The following is a 19,079-nucleotide window of genomic DNA, read 5'->3' on the forward strand; positions in this document are numbered from 1 at the left end:
GACATAGCTTACCTAATCTATTGTGAACAGGCGCGTGAGTAAGTATCAGATTGTTAATTTCACGCCGCATTTCATTGGTTGATATTTAGGAAACTATCTTCTAGACCATTAATTCATTTCTCCAGTCACCTGAGAATTGTGTCTTTGTTTCAGTTTGTCCTGACCACTGATGCGTATAATTGATATCTTTTCTCGCTTGAAATATACAACAACAAAAAGAGGAAAATAAATACACAATTAATGTATCAGTTCAGTTTCTTTTCTGTGTGAGACCAAGCGACATAACTTCTTCAACGTACTGACTTATGTGACGACCCATATATTTACTAGGCAGATGGTAATATACAGACCCACAGCTGGATACGATCAGGCAGTAGTATGACGTAAGTTCACGTGATTTTCATATAGCCAGTCACAACATACAGCATGGATAAAAACTTCAATATCACCCGGCTCGTTCTGCTGTGCATTCTCATGGACAAAATCGGCGCGCACGTCCGAATTGGTGTCATTCACGCTCTCACGCAAGACACGTTGTACGTTGATCGTCGGCATAGAAGGTACGTCGTTGATACTGACAAAGGCGGAATTATAATGCACATGGTTCCAATACAGTTGTCATCTGGTAGTCCTTATCAAACTATACAACATTTAAAGAACAAAATATGCCTTCACAATCTTAGCGGTTTGATATACTCCGTCGACGAGCAGAACACACGCCAGTGGGACATTGGTTCGGTATTTCCTGGTTCTTCGTATATTCCAAAGCTTGCCGAGTCCCTGCATATCCCGGCGGTATCCGTGACAGCTCCATTAGTACAAGAGGTACGTAAAATGATGTATGCGTTGTATTATTTATATTAAGAACTTGATTAGAGAACGTACTAGGGTTGTGTGCTCCTCAATACACGTGAGGTAATTGACCCGGATCAGAAATTGCATTTGCTGCATTGAGAAATGTGACATCTACTGTAAATTACTTGAATGGCCTTGCAGCTATAATTTTAGCGAAGTTATATAACTCGAGTAAATACGTCACATATTTGTAATGTAATAATAATGCTAATGCAGAATTGGGGAAGTGAATGATTCATTCCAATATGTTAATTATCTAGTATTATTATAGATTTGTGTGTGTGCCGTTACGTTTGTTTGAACTGTAAAAAAATAACACAGGCACATCCCTATCTTGGGGCATGTACATTACTCCTTACTGATGCAGCTGAGTATGTTCTGATGGAAACCATATGTTCTAAACTATGTATAACATATTTACTCGATTGAATTATGTTATGAGATCAAACAATGTCCGTAAACAAGGTTATATTATTGAGCAAATGGGTTACCCGCTTACATTGAATGCAGACACGTGGCTTGCGATGTTTACAGTATGTCTTGTTTGATTTCATGGTAAAGAATTTAGCTACCGGAAAATATACATGACTTGACGAATAATGTGACGGAACTCGATGTAAAACGATAGAATTAATACAGGTGTCATATTATGCGATTGACTCTTTGTAATATTTTTATTGAATTAGGTGTAAATAAATTTGTGACTAATACGTTTGAAAAAAACATGCACCAAGGTAAACGCAACCATATAATTCAAAATATTCAACACTTTTTATTATCGCCTATGTTGTATGACAATTGCAATGGGCCTCACTTTGGCGAGTTTAGTTTATGGATGGAGTTTAAACATATGGAATTGAATTTCCTCGGTTCTGAATAACAGCATAGTGTTCTTAAACAGTTATTAAATGCATGTGCTTTTGCTTTTGGACAAATACATTCATCTTCGAACGTGACACGCATGATATCGTTCATTGTAGCACCCTTGGGTATTTCCAAAACTGTACTCACGCTGTGTGTGGAGGCATTTCAGTATTCAACACATCAATCGGGAAAGCATTTGACGTTTAATCTACCACTTTGTAAATTATATATTACCATAATCCTTTAATCAGTGTTTAAGTCGTTGCCGTTAATGGATTTACATGTACATTACTACACGTTACGAATTTAGATTCAAGAACAAATAAGACATGAATTGGATTTGAGAATATCTCTTTTGGTATTGATTACAATGATAATACAATTTTCTATAATTCTTTTTAATACAACAAATTCACTTGTCTGAGTTGAAAGAAGTATATCTTATCTCTGGAATATCGTTTTACAAAATGAATTGTTTAAATGTTTTACTCTGTTGCCCGTTGTATTACATTATAGCAATTATCATCAAATCCAGTACAGTTGGAAAATACACAAATATATTTAGGACACATGGAGAATATCATATATCATATTCATTAAGATTTATTAAGATTATTACATGGATAAAAAATAAACTTTATTGTAGAGTCATAACATCCTCGAAAATATATCCATTCCAAAGTTGAATGTAATATAAACACAAATTAGAAACTTAAATTTTGAGAACGTACTCACATCCACCTCCTCACCTCCTTTGTATACAGGGTCGCTATTTCAAGTACACCGTTTAACCACGTTTACTGAATTGCTTATATTATTCGTAAATACATGGAGTTAAAGTTCAGTTCTCGGCCTTTATAAATTCTGTGTGAAATTGCCACGAATCTTAGGGAAAATAAACGCGCGTGTGAGGAACAAGTTTAGATTGGAGATTTTGAAAGTGCATCGCGTATATACGCTGCTCCATTACACGAACACAATCATTTTAACTGATTTGTGAATCCATCATTTCAAACCAAGGTGTCACAGAAATGTTTTGTCACAGAAGCATTTTGAGATTGGCTAAATTTAATCAGCTTGCATTGCCCAATCAGATAATTGGAATTTATTGTCATGGATTACATCATATGATATAGTGGGGTGTATTTGTTGGTGATATTTATAATAGAAATTGCCACTTACTTGTATTTTTTACATGATGAAATAGAACTAAAATATATCAGTTGTTTTTAATTCCCGGAAGGCTTACCTGGTAAACGCAGGACCCGGCAAATAGTCTTAACACTTAATAAGTGATTACCTCATATGGTCGAATACGCCCCTGCTACCTGTCTTTCTATCTAAAGTATATGTGGTAAATAAAGATTTAGAATGGGATTATACATATATATTGGTATTCAATCAAAATTGTCATCTAACTCGTATTGCTACCTTAATCATAACGGCCAGCGTTAAATTCGAAGTACTATCTAGCGAGGTTTTGTTTTTTGACACACGTACAAACACAATATTTAGCATTATTGTGAAATTATTCATTTCGTGTTATTTTGTTTTAGTGTCATATTAGTGCAATCAGACTACACACGTAATTGTGATGTCATATATGTACACTGGCAATGCGATGATATCTCCCCCAGGCAGTACTTAAGCAGTATTGTGATATAGTACTTCACTACTGATGGAAACACTTTGGGGCGAGGAAGATAATATTGACTCTAAAACAATACCCTGGGTATACTGTGATTATAATTGAACCATTGTAGGTTTCTCGCCACTGTTTAAAAGCTTTATAAAACGTACACAACTTTACTTTAGTCAACAAAAGTGAAGTCAAGAACGCAATAACATACGATTGACGTCTATCGACAAAACAATTTACAAGAACCAAACGAAACAAATGACGTATACACTATATATGAGACGTCAATACGAGTAAGATATATAGACCATGATGTTTAATAGATCATTTCATTTTTATATTAGCATATTTCGTTTCAACCTTAGTTCATTTCACTCCTATAAGAGGATATTTGATTTCCATATTAGGTAAGTATGATACCCCGTAACATATTTTCACTAATAATATATTCATGTTAAACATTTTTGTAAATTGTAAGTATAACGTTTTGTGATCTTGATTTCCTTGAAATCTGTCAGTTTGGTAGATTTGGTAGGGAACCGTAAGAGCGAGAGCTAATAAAGATTGCCCTTAAATGTAGTGTGAAACCTATAGCCCTAAGAAATTCGTGGAACAAGTAAGATAATATTATCCAACCAATGACGGGCTATGCTTAAAACCAGTGAGATAAGGTACGCCTCCTAAGGGTAACAAAACAAGCTAGTGACGAGTAAGACGTGGGATATGTGTTAAATTAATTAAATGTATTTCCACATTAGTAATTATTTTATTCCTATGTAAGGCCGTTAGATTTTTATATAAGGTCACTACATTCCTATACGTGTATATACCGTTTGTACATTTCACTATTCGTTCACGTATTCTTAATATGTAATTTCTTTTTAAATACTGTTTGCTAGTCGTGGGGCGCGCTGCATACCAATTTTCGATAGTATAATTCCTGCAATTATGAAAAAACATCCCTTCTTAACTCTTTTAAAATCAAGTCACACCTACAATTACAGGATTCTTACTGGTCAAGCCAGTGGAAAATGGGCAATATTTTATGCCCCTGACAAGTGTTAAAATTAGGTGAGTGATGCTTGGAAAGACCGCTTTGGCCCCAAAGCGATTTGAGCTATTTCGGTGGTATTTGATTGATTGTAAAACATTTTTTTTTTTTTTTTGCATTACTGGGTCCACGCATTGTAACTCAAAATAGAGAATGTCTAACGAAGAAGACGGCTATATTTTTTTAACTAAATTTGAATAATTTTACTACTTTTAACCTGTTTCCCAATTTCCGCGAGGTTGGATACTTTTACATGTTCATCTCACCTGCGCCTTTGGAATCACATACGCACATACATAAATATTGAAGAGGAAATAAATTCAAGCTGACGATTTGTATTAAACACAAATCAGCTATTGACAATTACTGGCCTAGAGTGGTTGGAATATGTACTTTATCATATTATTAAATGGAAAGAGAGATTTCCTAGAATGGTTTAAATCAACGGCCGTTCAAAATTTAACTGTGAATCATACACCCGACCGAGCTGGCACGTTTGTGATTTGAGAACGTCATATATAACATGATCAACATCATCTCGGAAAAATACAAAACATATACAGACTCAATTTAAAACACCCTGCACCGGTCTGAGAAACCTCAGATAATAATGATTGATACGAAAATGTACATGTGTGTGTCATTTTTTTTTCAAAGTTAAACTATGTATCACTGCCTAAAATTATGAAAATATTTAGCTGTGACGTCACCCTTCTAGCTCTTGTGGATTCGCCGTCAGTTGACAGGCCCCTATGGGTATACATCTTGTTATCTCGTCGGTATTGCACTTGTTGATATGTACGGAATTTCGAAGCACATAATCGCCATACCGAAGTGATCAATAAATTCTACTTATAGGTAAAGTGAAATTACTCTCTTTCTTCACTAATTCATTACCCATAAAAACCCGTGAAGTGTCGGAATTACTCGCGCTATATGCCATGTTGTTTGCAGTGCCAACGTCAAGATACAAGACCCCCCCCCTCCTCCCTGTTTTAGGAGAAATAAAGTCGAATGAACTGACATAGGACTCTGTGTACGAATAGTGAAATGCACTCAGATACAAATGCGCACGCAAATAATGGTGCTATAATTGAAACACACTGCCATGCATATAAGTTATTTTCAACAATTGTGTCATTGTGATTAATCAAATTATACGTGTTGTATAACATTGTCGATTATTACATTCAATTTGAGTTTGTAAACAAAAATTAGATTATATATATTCAATATATATCAGAATAGTGCAAACTAACACTTAAAAGAGACATCGAAATAGTCCAACTTACATCAAGAATTCTGGAAGGGCGAATAAACACCGAGTGTTCGTTGCCAAAGAGACACAAAATCATGAGACAAATATATGGAAACTAACTAGCAAATGTGCAATTGTACATGAGAAAATCAGTCACAGAAACACATACGGGACTTAAAGCACTCGACGTACAGAAGTGAGATCAGGTGTCTGGTGACAGAAAATAAGCACATGCAGCTTTACATTCCTCACCCGTCTTATTCAGTCACAGTGATTTTTAAATAAAAACATGTGTGACTTTGATACCTTTTGATATTATCTCAAAGATTTATATTCAGTTTAGAGTCCATTATATTGGCAAAAAATTTGTTGGGAATTTTTGTTGATAAGTACGCCAAAATACGCACAAATTGTGTACAATTTAAATCTCTAAATCAGTAAATGATTTTTTTATAGAAACATGGAGGAACAGATGCACCAGGTATGATATATCTTCTTCCAAAGGGGAGGGACGTTTGTCTTGCAATACTAAACTTTCTTGAATACTTTCACTGGTACCATCTTACTCTGGTTCCCGGACCAAACCACGCTTCTGTGGAATTTGTAGCGGAGATGGCTCTTGCTATTCAGTATCGTGATCATTGGAAGTACAACGTATACGACGTCCTGGATTTTGAAAAAAATATTTCCCATCAAGTGGAGCATATTGCTCTTAGCTCTTCTATCGTCATTTTCCATATGAACCCGATGCAAACGAGAACCGTACTGGCTTCTGCTGCAGAGAACGGCTTACTGAAAAAGGGGTTGGTATGGATCATCAGCGGAGCAGCCCTGGATGAACAACCATTTTCAAACAACACTGGGGTGATTCCAATTGGTCTCATAGGCGTGAGACCAGGCCACATTAGTCATACATCTGCGACGAGGACTCGATTCGCTAAAATGTTATTATCAGAAGCAATTGCCGATTACGTAAACGATGGTAACGACCTGCGTAGTTTAAGCGCTGGACCTTGCGACAAAAACACTAACCGAACCTGGGATAATGTTCTGCAACCGTATTTGAATCGCTCGGTGATTGATATTGCGGACGGATTTGATAAAGACGGGTATCTACTGCATCCTAAATTGGCATTTGTAAACATTGATGATTCCTACAATGTGAAACAGGTAGTTAACGACATTTTTAGCTGGCTTCAGTCAGGGTGCTTAATATGAGGAAACGGGAGTTTCTAAAAAATAAATACATAATTGCAAAATGGTGGTGCACGCGCAAAATCATTCCGACAGAAAAAAATCATTTCTCTCTTACAACCACTGAAATGAAACATATCTAAGTTCTTTGGGGTGTTAATAGAGCAGTGAGTGTCATGACTGGCCATTGACCTCCGTTTTAGACACTGTGCGAGCAATGCCCCGCGGCATTTCGTCAAAAAACGATACGCCAACCCAGAGTAAGGTGCAGTGGCCCAAAGTGTCATGACAACTTTAATTTCGTAGGCTAAAAAGCTAACTAGCAACGCTACCTACATTGCGGCTATAGGTCAGCACAACAACTCCATTTTGAGGTTTAGAAGCGTGACTACAACCATGACTACATCACTGCCACTTCGTTATAGTATGCATCTTATGACTATTTAATAGCAGTCGTTCTCGGAAATTGTGTGTACACCACCAACTCACAACCAAGTCACCAAGTTTAATAAAAAAAAAGTTGCTACTAATTTATATTAAATAAAATTAGCAACCCCTCCTCTACCACAACCACTCGACTGAATCTTCTATACATTGTCTTTTATAGTATTGATAATCATTTACTAGAATGCACCTCTAGAGGGTCTATGAATGCACAGACAACAGCACTCCGGTCAATTGTATTTCATTTTGTGTTACATATTTACAGCCATTGAACATAACGCTATCGAGCAATTTCAGCAATTGTATAAAAGTTGTGTTTATTGAAAAGTTCAGTTTAAAATTACATTTACGTTTGACTAGCTCTTAAATTTGTGTAATGTTCTTTTTGTGAAATACGTATTTGTTGTTTTGATTTGTGTGATCACCTTTAGAACTGCTTTGCTATTATTATGTAACTTATTATTAGGTTGGCACTTGGAAAAAAGGTAAAATAAAACTAAAATCTATAACGTGGATAGGACAGCACAGTAACCGACAAGGTCACCAACCAAGTCCAGTATTAACCCAAAAGCGACTTAGGATAATCACCGTGGAGGAGACTCCATTCGTGAGGGCGCTGTCTCTTGACACTGACGGATGTAATAATGGGATACTCTGCAAAAAAATGAATGGCACATATGGGTATGTACGTAATCCAACTGTTGAGTCTATATATATTTTAAGGTAACACTTTAGAGTGTTTGTATAACCCGCAGTTAAAAGTAAATATCAAAACAGAATATGCATGAATCTGAATCGAAACGTGAACTGTGAGCATCTTCTTCTTTCAAATAGTTTAATTTAAAAACACTGATTTTACTCCGGTTTCAGTAAAAGTGCCTGTCATAAGGTATTATTGTATTGCAGTGATTTTCTTGACCGGTGCTGTGGGGGATTTGCTGTCGATCTACTGAAAGAACTCAGCATGACATTGGACAACATATTCGAGTTTGATTTCTTCGTTGTGAATAGCTACGGTAGGTTTTTAGAGAGCGGTCGTTGGAATGGTGCCGTCGGCGAGTTGGTGTATGGGAAGGCGGATATGATGGTAGGGGGCATGAAAATGTCATCCCAAAGAACCGAAGTATTAGATTTCTCGGTTCCTTTCATGACAAGTGGTGTGTCTGTAATCGTGATGGAATCTAAAGGAAGGACCCCACTACATGCAGTCTATGGTGAGATTTTTATTATCAAAATTGTTCATGGTTAGCAGCATGCTACAACTTTCTAACAGAAAAACATCCACGTCATAGGAAGATTTGTCATATTTTATTTACAAATACGAAATTTACTTTAAGATGATCTTAGAGTGTGTGGTATTTGTAAACGCGGGTGCAATATTTCAATAATGTATTTGGGGGTTCTGGCCGTGTTGGGGTTCTTTACTTGAAACCAGTGTAGACTTGACGGATCGGGTACCACATGGTCATATTTTCTTGTCTCCAAAACAGACCAAGCAGCTGCATTATGCATCCTCTGAAATTACCATATTTACACAAGCTTCTAATTTCTCTTTTCAAAAAAGATCAAATTGAGTCTTGATTGGTTTATTGACTGGACGAGATTATTGTGATAAGTCCGTCAACAATTTAATATCTAGCTACATAGCACCTAATATATAATCGCTTGGTTGTGTTTAATAAAATGCCGATTGTAAAAGAAACAAGAACATTTTAACATTGGCATTTATAACATTCTTATAATTCAACCCCTCTAAAAATCTATGAATGAGAATCCATGTTTTAGGTATGAATCAGATCTGCATCTTTACAAAAATATATTCTTGTAGCATTGTTGATGATAGTGTATGTACGGTTGCATCTAAAAACAACGTTGAGCAAGAAAGACTGATTCATGCAGCTCCACTTAGAGATTTGGTTGTTACGGGGAGATGCTTATAAATCGATCATTACATGACTTGGTCATCATGTGGGCGTTTAACTACCTGACTATATAGAATGTATGTCAGAGATATATATCCTTTCGCCTCTCGGCGGCGATTATTCTTTGATGACTGAGAAGCACGAGACGATACTAATGAGTTTCGGGCCTGATAATTACCCGTTACAGCGGCATCTGTATGGCTTCAATGGGGATGTTATTCACATTAGGAATCGTGTGCTAGTCAGATTGATGGTTACTGCTACTTAATGTAAAACAACTCAATACGAGTGAATGGATTCTCGCTGTCAACCGCTGTAAAATACAACTGTAAACTGTGTTGTTTATAGATTTATAGTTTCGACTTAAAAATACCCTTGAGCCAGTATGGTCTGATTTTAGTAGGATTCGCTACGAGTTATAAGCATTTATGTCAAACCATTCAATAGCTTAATATATTTATCGTTCCTGGTTAAAGTACCGAGCCCGAAGGTATTTCCATTGTCAATAGCATAATTACAATGTGTGTTTGTATTTCAACACATAATGACCAAACGCATGTCTCACATAGTGCTCTAGTTGAGAAGTAAATTTAAATCCGAACACGCATTCTTGCGATTCCAGTTGTCAGTTTAATGTTCGTGTATTTGTATTTTGCATTTCAATTGATTGCTCTGATTATTCTGGTTCAGATCCTTTCCATTTTCTTGTATGGATCATGGCTTGGATAATAGCCCTTGCTGTCACCGCTCTGGCAGTTTTCTTTGTCGAATGGGTTAGTCCAACTGGATATGCAAGGAAGCTTACCGAACCGAGGGGTAAGTAATCTGAATAGTTAATTTTCGAAATTTGAATCAACGATTTACTTGAATATATATATATATATATATATATATATATATATATATATATATATATATATATATATATATATATATATATATATATATAAACTTCGCAAAACTCTACTAAAATATTGGTTTCACAGCTTCTAGTTTTACCTTTGGTGATTCACTGTGGATGCTTTGGGCGATAAACACCAACAACTCACTGCCAACCAGAGTGCCGAAGAGCGTAACCGGCAAGTTCGTGACTTCCATATGGGCTTTTTATACGCTCGTTTTCGTCGCCCTCTACACGGCAAACTTGACAGCGCACATGATCAAAGTGGAGTCAACCTTACCTATTGATGGTTTTATGGACCCAAAGGTAAAGTAATCCTTAAAGCGGGGGAGTCGTCACGTACGCATGCGTCAGGTGGCCATAGCGGGTCATTGTTTACAAACAAGCGTCTATCCATGAGCCTTTGCGTTCTTAGCGTGTGTTGTTATCATCGCTTGTGACTTAATTCCCGCGCGTGCGCAGATGACAAGCCTCCCGCTTTAACATGACGTCTGTCACTAGTGTATTTGTCAGTTTCACTTGATGTATTATCAGACACGCCCAGAAAACATGACAGACATGCAGCCAACTATAGGACGGATTGATGGCCATCGAAATGGGTACTATTGGTGGTTGTTTTCTTTTTCTGTGTTAATGTTAATTTATTAGTTTTGTTTTGTAGCCTTGATATTTGAAACAGTGGACGCAATGACTGGAGGAAATATGACGCTCTCAACGGTCACTTGATTAGTCATTTTACTCCACTAAAACAGAGCGGTATCGCAACGGAACATTTGAGTTAATGAATATAATTCTACCCACGTGCCTAATCTCATTATTTCGATAGTTACAAAATCCGCACCAGAGCTCACCACGAATCAAGTTTGCAACTGTTCAGTCGACAAATACTGAAAGTCTTATAGAAGATCATAATCCCAGAATGCACCAGTACATGAAGCAATATCTAGTTAAGTCGGCGGCAGAAGGAATAGAAGCATTGAACTCTGGGTAAGATTATAAATTTCAAGCTAGGTATGATAATAAATCTTAACTTGAGTATCAATGTATTGTGTATATAACAAAAATAGACGGGTTATTTTCTATTGTTCCAGGGATCTCGACGTTTTTATCTATGACGCTATGGTGTCCGAGTTTCTGGCCACCCAAGCACACGATTGTAATCTAGTGACTGTTGATAGTGCCTTCGCCATGACTGGCTACGCCATAGCATTCCCCAAGAGCTCGCCGTGGAGGGGGCTAATCGACAGGGCTTTACTCCAGTATGTCGATAACGGTAGGAAACAACGCTTATTTTTTCTCAAATAAATAACTAGTCAAAATGGTACGGCCAAAGTTAGTGGAAAAATTAATAGGTCCGTCCTACGGGTGAGCGTTGTCTGTATCTGTCAGTCAAAGCAATGCACATAATGTATCCTCATTTTCTACTATGTTAATTTTCGAACAAAATTTGTCCGCGTGGCGTAGTTAGCTGTGCGTATTCGTACAGTCGCGATGCGCTTTGCTATGCTGATGTGTTCGGATCTCGCGTGATGCGTATTGGCAATGTGACTGTAATTGTATTCGCCAAAAATCCACGAAGTGTGGTTATTAGTGTCAATATCTCAAATGATAGACCTCGGTAATATTTTTTACGAATAATAAGTCGGATTAAATGCAGGTCATATCACAAACACCATGCCCTTTGACAGTTTGTCAACCTAAACACATCTCAGACAATCAAAACAGTTCAATATCACATGATTACAACTCTTCACGAGGGATTGAGGATACTGGAAAATGTTACCTCTCTACTGGGGCAATGCCTCAACTAATGCACGTCATTCCTAGTGAATACTTACGTCATTCATTAATTACATTTTCTCGTGACAGGATTTCTGAACATTCTCCGTGAAAAATGGATCAGCCTTGATTCGTGCGCCGCCAAGCGAACGAGGCGCAGTGAGGAAGACAACATTCTCGGTAGCAGCCAGGTAGCGGGCGCCTTTCTCTTTCTGGCCGGTGGAATCGCTATCAGCTGGTTTCTAATGTTCTTTGAACTGTTCTTCTATAAGAACTTGAAGACATGGTTTGTATCAGTGTTCCGCCAACAGGAGGCGATCGCCTTAATCAGTGCCGTAAGTGATTTTACTAGTTTTCTGCCGCATAGAGAGGTTTCTTATACTGTAACAAATGTCAATAATTGGTAAGATAGTGCGTCCCACTATTATTTTGAATAAAGCGGCCAATCGTTTGCTTCTGATAATCAACTAACATAAAACAATGTCCTGAGTTGTAAGTAGTATGAAAAATGTGTGTCATCTGACACGCTATGCCCCATTCTAACGCTCAGCAGATTATTGAGATCGTCACAATGTGTCAATCACATATTTCTAGTGGGGTGGCGTATAGCGAGGCATATGTCGTATAGATTCCAAGCCATGCTGTTTTTAAAGGTAAACCATTCATAGCAAATTTTCTTGAGGGCCATGGGCATGATAGGGGAAACCTTACTCTGTTATCATCGTCATATAAAGTTAATTATTATTAATGTATTTCAAAATGTACTACTGCTATTTAATCACGATTTTTAATAATTCATCCACTATAAAAGTGCAATGCAGCACTTCTTCGGTTTTTAATCATGTAGATACGTGAAAGTACACCAGACCTCAGACAATATTCGGCGAATATCCTGATTGTTTTATCACACAATAAACGTCACGGTTGCTATTTTCACGTTACTTTGTGCTCTCTGTTTACATTACGATCGCGAAGCACCGCCAGTGTTTCAAGTGCGAAACTACGCATACCTATAGATATATGTATTCCCATGTTAGAAATACATTAAATATATCAATTGCAACTTACATGAAAGACTGTCAAAACCGGTAACTCATGTGATTGACGTGTGTTATAGAAACTGTATTTACATAGACAAATTGCGGTAAACAATGACCGGTAATTGCTTCTAATTCACAGCGAAGAAAACATCACGTAATGCTCATTGTAGACTTGCTTGCAGTCGGTTGCGAGTCCGATGAAAAATTTATGAAAAATAAATATAAATTGCGTAAACGAGGCGTGAACGCGAAAGTCATGTGCCCGCAAAATCCCAACAGACTTGCCATCAGTGTAAGCGCCCTCACATTACCGGCCAGATTCGGGCTTGTAACATTGTGTCAACACAGGTGGCGTTGGTTTGCGGCGATTTGCGTGTCAGTGGGGCTTGTAATGATTGGCATGTAATATGTTTCAACCAATCAGAAGACAGGCTAATTAACATACCAACTGGGACTCCGAAAACCATACACACTTTCTTGGATAATCCATGGAGGTAGAAAAGCTTTTCTACCTCCATGGATAAACTTAGATCCCGAAAACTTTACCTACTTTCTCATATCCGAATCACATATGTCATTTTATTCTAGATTGAATTTCAAAAAAACGTGCAATGTTATCAGGAGAATGTCTGGAGCGAGCCTTAAAAGTATTAGGATACCAAAGCCTTCGTGGATATCATCGAGAGGTCGTGGAGGTCTACTCAGATGGCCGAGACGTATTCGTGTCTGCTCCTACAGGCAGCGAAAAGTCACTGACTTTTGAAATGGTTCCGTTTTTGTATCGACTACAGGCGATGTGCACTTGGTCGCTACTTCCGGTCGCCTGTTCGAAAATAGCTTTTCGTTTCAGTCACCTGGTTTCTTCGCTATTTATAAGACTTCTGGGGGTTTCCACTTGCCCCTTCGCTTTGATTCGTTTCATGATACAACTTTTTCAAATTGTCGATTTTATTTTGCGATAGCTGTCACTTTTCTTGAACAACTTCGCCAGGCGTCCTTTGTCTGCAACAGCGGATCAAGAATCTCGCCAATAACCGTGACGACTTCAATCTCCTGGCAAGCAAGGGTCTTCTTGCTGGCTTTAAGCAATTTTCGCCTGTCGTCTGCCTTTACTATGTCAAGACCGCACACAATATAGAAAGGATGGATGTTTTACACAATTTTGTTGGCGTCAACAACGTGGTAACATAGCGCCAGACATGTAAACACATGCACGTGAGATGTCCGGTTTATTGTTATGATCCGTGACTCGGCTGCTCCACCCACCGTAAGACGTATATGCAAATTAACAAGCCCGAATCTGGCCGGTAATGTGAGGGCGCTTACACTGATGGCAACTTGAAACCAGTTGGGATTTCGCGGTCACATGCCTTTCGCGTTCACGCCTCGTTTACGCAATTTATATTTATTTTTCATAAATTTTTCATCGGAATCGCAACAGACTGCAAGCAAGTCTATGCTCATATAAAACATGAGATAAGAACAGCGCGGTCAATAGAGCGAAACCGGAAGCGTGTCGTTTCGTTCAGGCTGGGCCGTACTCGATAGGGTGTCACCCAACAGCTAGATAAATAAATTCCAGTTAATTAAAAAAAAAAACATTCTAATTGAAATGTCGATTATTCCCATCGGTTTATCGATAACACGTAGTGAAATGTTCGGTTTTATTAATTTTTTTTATTAATATGTGCATATCATCTTTCGGTAAAATTCCGGGGTATTTTATTTGAAATAAAAGACTCCGCAATAACTATTATTGCGTTATACTAAAGCAAAAATAGGGATATGCACAAATAATTGTCACGACATGAACTACAATTTAAACGAACACTTGTGTCTGTAAACATTTGTGTCTGTCCAGCCGATGAGAAATTCACTCCCTAACCTGCTTATATGCACGGGTACATGTTGCTCTTCATGTGCATTTCATAGTACGTTGCTTTAACTATTAATATATATATATATATATATTAATCTCTAATTTTCATACTGATATGTTATTATTTTGCAGACGTTTACCAAAATTGTGTATCCACGCAGAGACGATCCCGGTCTGCCGACTTGTTGCGAAGAATGTTACGCCAAGAGCCTGGAAAAACATGCTTTATTAGAGGACACGTACAAGCGAATACGAGAACTGGAGAATTTAATCGATTCGGAAAACTGGTAATTATATAGAATGTAATTTGGGAAGTAAGAACATTGTATTGCGTGGATATTCTCGGTCAATATATATGGAACAACTCTGCTCAATTTATGTCGATTGGTCCTTGTCTTAAAGGCAACCCCTCCTAAAATTCTTCTAATTTAAAAATACGTGCATGACTTTTGCAGTAATTGTTGAGAGTAAATGGCACAAATACTTTGCGGTGAGAGTGACGGAATGCCTCCCAACTTCTTGCACAATGTTGGGGCGATGTCACTACTATTATATACCATGACACTCTGTTGCTCTGTTGTGGAGCTTGTCAGACTACCTGCTTATTGATGAAACAACATTTCATTCAGTCTTAACATTAAACATTAGAAAGGCGTTTACATAAACGGGATTAAAATTCCTGAGTTGGCGTTAGAAATTATGTTGAACGCACTTAAAAAAACAATATTTAATAAGGTGAGTTTCGCATCGACGGATGCCACCTACGGCGGCAATTGTAATCAATAATACCGTCAATACTCGAAGATGGCGCCCTTCCTTCGTTTAGCCAATTTGATACTATTGTTGCTCAATCAAACTATGTACGTGTGTAGATATTAATTTGGACGTTTTTCATGTTTTCAGGAACGACTCCGGGAGTAGCAAACATCAGTACAATGGCAGGCGTGATGATATGGCAGCCGCAACACGTGATCGGGATACAAACATCGTTAGTAGTGAAGTCATGCCCGATGATTGCCGAGTTGTTTACCAGTCCATAGGAGAAATAACGAACACTGCCGCAGAATCCATTGATGCAATTGAGACATCTTTATGAAAATGGAACTAAATTTACCCCATGATGTAGATGCTGTCGCCACCAATACGTGTTCGCTGTTTTTGTGAATTAAATTTGACTATTCAATATTGAAATGATATTTATGCTAAAATTTAACACAAGACCGGGGCACACTGAGACATGGGATATTATTAGGGAATGAAGGTTGGGAGTAAAATTATGAATAGAAATTTTGGAATAACAATGATTTTTTATAAGTTCTTCTATTTTTAATGATTTTGGGTCTTAGTTTTTAGTTCAAATAATTACATTGAGCTATACGCCAGATGAAAGATTTTAAAAACTTTTTCCGCACAAATCTAATACCAACATTTTATATTTAATTTTAACCTGTTCAACTTCTTTTTTCATTAATATTTCGCTAGTTAAATATACGTTTTATATACCAAAGGTATTATATTTATTGGTATTATGCATTTCAACATTTTCATCGAAATATGGTTATTCATTATATTTACCTGAACATACTGATGGGATAAATCAGTACACCATTATATATTGCCAAGTCGAATAGTGTACTATTTTTTTAGTTACTCGAACGTTAATAGTCATATTTTACTTTAAGTACATCATATGGTAAAAAACATGATTTTTATGAAAACAAATTACGTGTCTATGCGTACGACTATTGCACTACTACCCGCCGTGTAGACATGTGTTAATAGAACAGTATGACAACTTAAACCAGACTGATGGGACCTCGATGTGTTAGTTTGGGATAATAAACAAACAAATAATCAACACATTTTGTATTGGGATTAAAAATACTAGTATATTTGTTGGGTAGTTCTAAAACTTTAAACATTTACAATGATAAAGTTGGATATTATCAATATACGTATTGAATATTTTAATAACTTAACACATTTTGTTCTGAGAAAGTCCAATGAACTGCATTTACACCTTAAGCGAGTGAAATGAGCTTCAAGTCTACAAATTCAGTGAGATTGAACAATTTAATGCAGTAAATGAGACTAATGCCATTTACTTTGAAAGTTAAAAAACATAATTATAACCGGCTTCAAACGTTTGGCTGTTACAGCTCCTTCTCGCGTACGTTTTCAAAGTTCAATCGCTTAACATTTATAACAGTATATTCCTGAATTTGTACCAAGTCAGATTATGCCTTATACTGTGAACGCTAGCGTTGGTTTAAATCCGATAGCAGTTAAATCAATAAAATACTGGTTTCAATTTACAAAAACTAACTCTATTCCATGCCTGGTATGCACACCAAGTACATGGTGGTTGGTGGCTATTTAATTAGTTTATTGTCACGATGAAGGCGTCGGTTAGTGTACAGTGTAAGCACGCTGAGAAAATTACTCACATTATACCACTAGATTAGGTTCTTAATTACTGGCATATCTATCATATTTATCAGGGATACAATAAAGAGTTCATGCCGACAACTAGCTAATTGACATTCTTTTTTTAAAAATGTACAATATAACTTAAGAAGATATGGTATAGTTTTCAGTGGTGCTGTAATCGACAAGACTTGGTTTGTCCACTCCACGCATGTGTATGAAACATGTATCGAACAATTTGTAGACTTTCTCGTAACTTGATGTTCCATTAGTCCATTAAACAAATGTGAGCGTTTAAAACAACAGCACACTTACGTGTTAGAATTACAATTAGAAAACAAAAAGACCCCCCCCCCTCGGTGATGACTATTTATTTCAAATTAAACAAAATAACATCTGAACAATGAAAGCTTGCATATTGTAGTTTGGTTCTATATTTAGGTTAGTATATTTGTGATAATAATTTACTGTTTCAATTTGGGAGTGTGTTTGTAATTGTAGTCTAAAACACGAAATATAGCATGTATGCTGATAGTCCATTATCTATGACTACATCGGGAAACAAGCAATGAGCTTTCTGAGAGACCCTTCAAGAGAGAGTCTTCACGGGGGTGTTCGGTTATGACCTATATTCGACGACACTTTGGTATGGCGAAGCGTGCTTTAGAATTATTTTATAATTTGTTGACCGCCAATAGAAATATATATTTTGAGGAATTTCATATTTTCATATAATGACTACTGACACACAACCACACACAATTTGGATAACTTTGCCTTGATCTATCTACGTCATGTTGACGTCACGTAAGAGCTTCGTCGCTAGAGGGCGCGCCGTCTAAGCACGATGTAATGCACGTGCTCTGAACACTATATAGCGAGGGTTTCTAAATTGAAGTATAGTGTGCGAGAGTTAATCACATCCTCGTTAAACAATAAGGGGGAAATAGCGGCCAACCTTCAATTAAAAACAGTCATCAACTTGGAATTGATTCCCAGCGAGATTAGAAATAAAAATAAATTAATCACACTTGTGATGTGTCACAGATCTAACCGTGATAATGCGCCATTGTCGTCGGCACTGATAACATTCGTACGGTTTGATTGGTCATATTTTATACTCTATGTATCAAGGTCGTGTTATTATACGAATGTAAATGATGTGTAAATTGTTATATGTCTTTGGCAAACTGGGCGTTTGTAATTTTCTAAACGAATATGCCGTTCACCCATCGTTAATTTTGCTATCCCAAATAATCCCGTGCAAAAATAAATGAGGATAGATGTATTTAATAAACATGCACGATGGCCGTGAAATGTACACAGTGGGTAAAATAGAATGAATGGTCGGGTAACTGGATACTCTGCTACTCGTTGATGTGTATATTGCTACTTATTATATTCGAGTTGCTAGGATTAGTTTGATCATGATCATTTCCAAACGTGTCATCCGAGAACATCCGATAATGATACATTATATTTTCAAACTTTGAAACAAATATATAGATAAACCGGAATTATAGAAAATCGTCCTTCTGTTTGACACTCGCTCTTTAAATGAATAGTCGCTTTCAAACAAGTTAACACCACACCGCGATCCACGTTCGGTCAAGTCATAGACCTTATAGTTATTCAGTGAATGCATGTATTCGAGAATTTCGGGTCAACTGTATATATATTTTTAATCAATAATGACGTCGTAAATTCACAGTAGGTGTAAATTTAATTACATTTTATGATGCTATATTGAGAAAAATTCAATCTTGCGAATTTCATATCCTTACCCACTTAAGTACTGTTATAAATTGTCCGGTTTGACACCACAT

General features: G+C 37.0%; 1 protein-coding gene across 1 annotated transcript; it reads left to right on the forward strand.

The window, feature by feature from the left end:
* Positions 1–426: 426 nt before the first annotated feature.
* LOC100368203 (glutamate receptor ionotropic, NMDA 2A-like) lies at positions 427–15,922 on the forward strand. The gene is made up of 11 exons (XM_006822874.2): positions 427–825; positions 6,124–6,837; positions 7,772–7,986; positions 8,212–8,519; positions 9,918–10,043; positions 10,214–10,434; positions 10,955–11,115; positions 11,220–11,401; positions 11,998–12,242; positions 14,959–15,113; positions 15,730–15,922. Exons 1-11 carry the CDS (start codon positions 427–429, stop codon positions 15,920–15,922), a joined length of 2,919 nt encoding a protein of 972 aa, XP_006822937.1.
* Positions 15,923–19,079: the final 3,157 nt, after the last annotated feature.

Source organism: Saccoglossus kowalevskii, chromosome 8 (assembly GCF_978046115.1).
Source record: "Saccoglossus kowalevskii chromosome 8, keSacKowa6.1, whole genome shotgun sequence".
NCBI classification, from domain to species: Eukaryota; Metazoa; Hemichordata; class Enteropneusta; family Harrimaniidae; genus Saccoglossus; species Saccoglossus kowalevskii.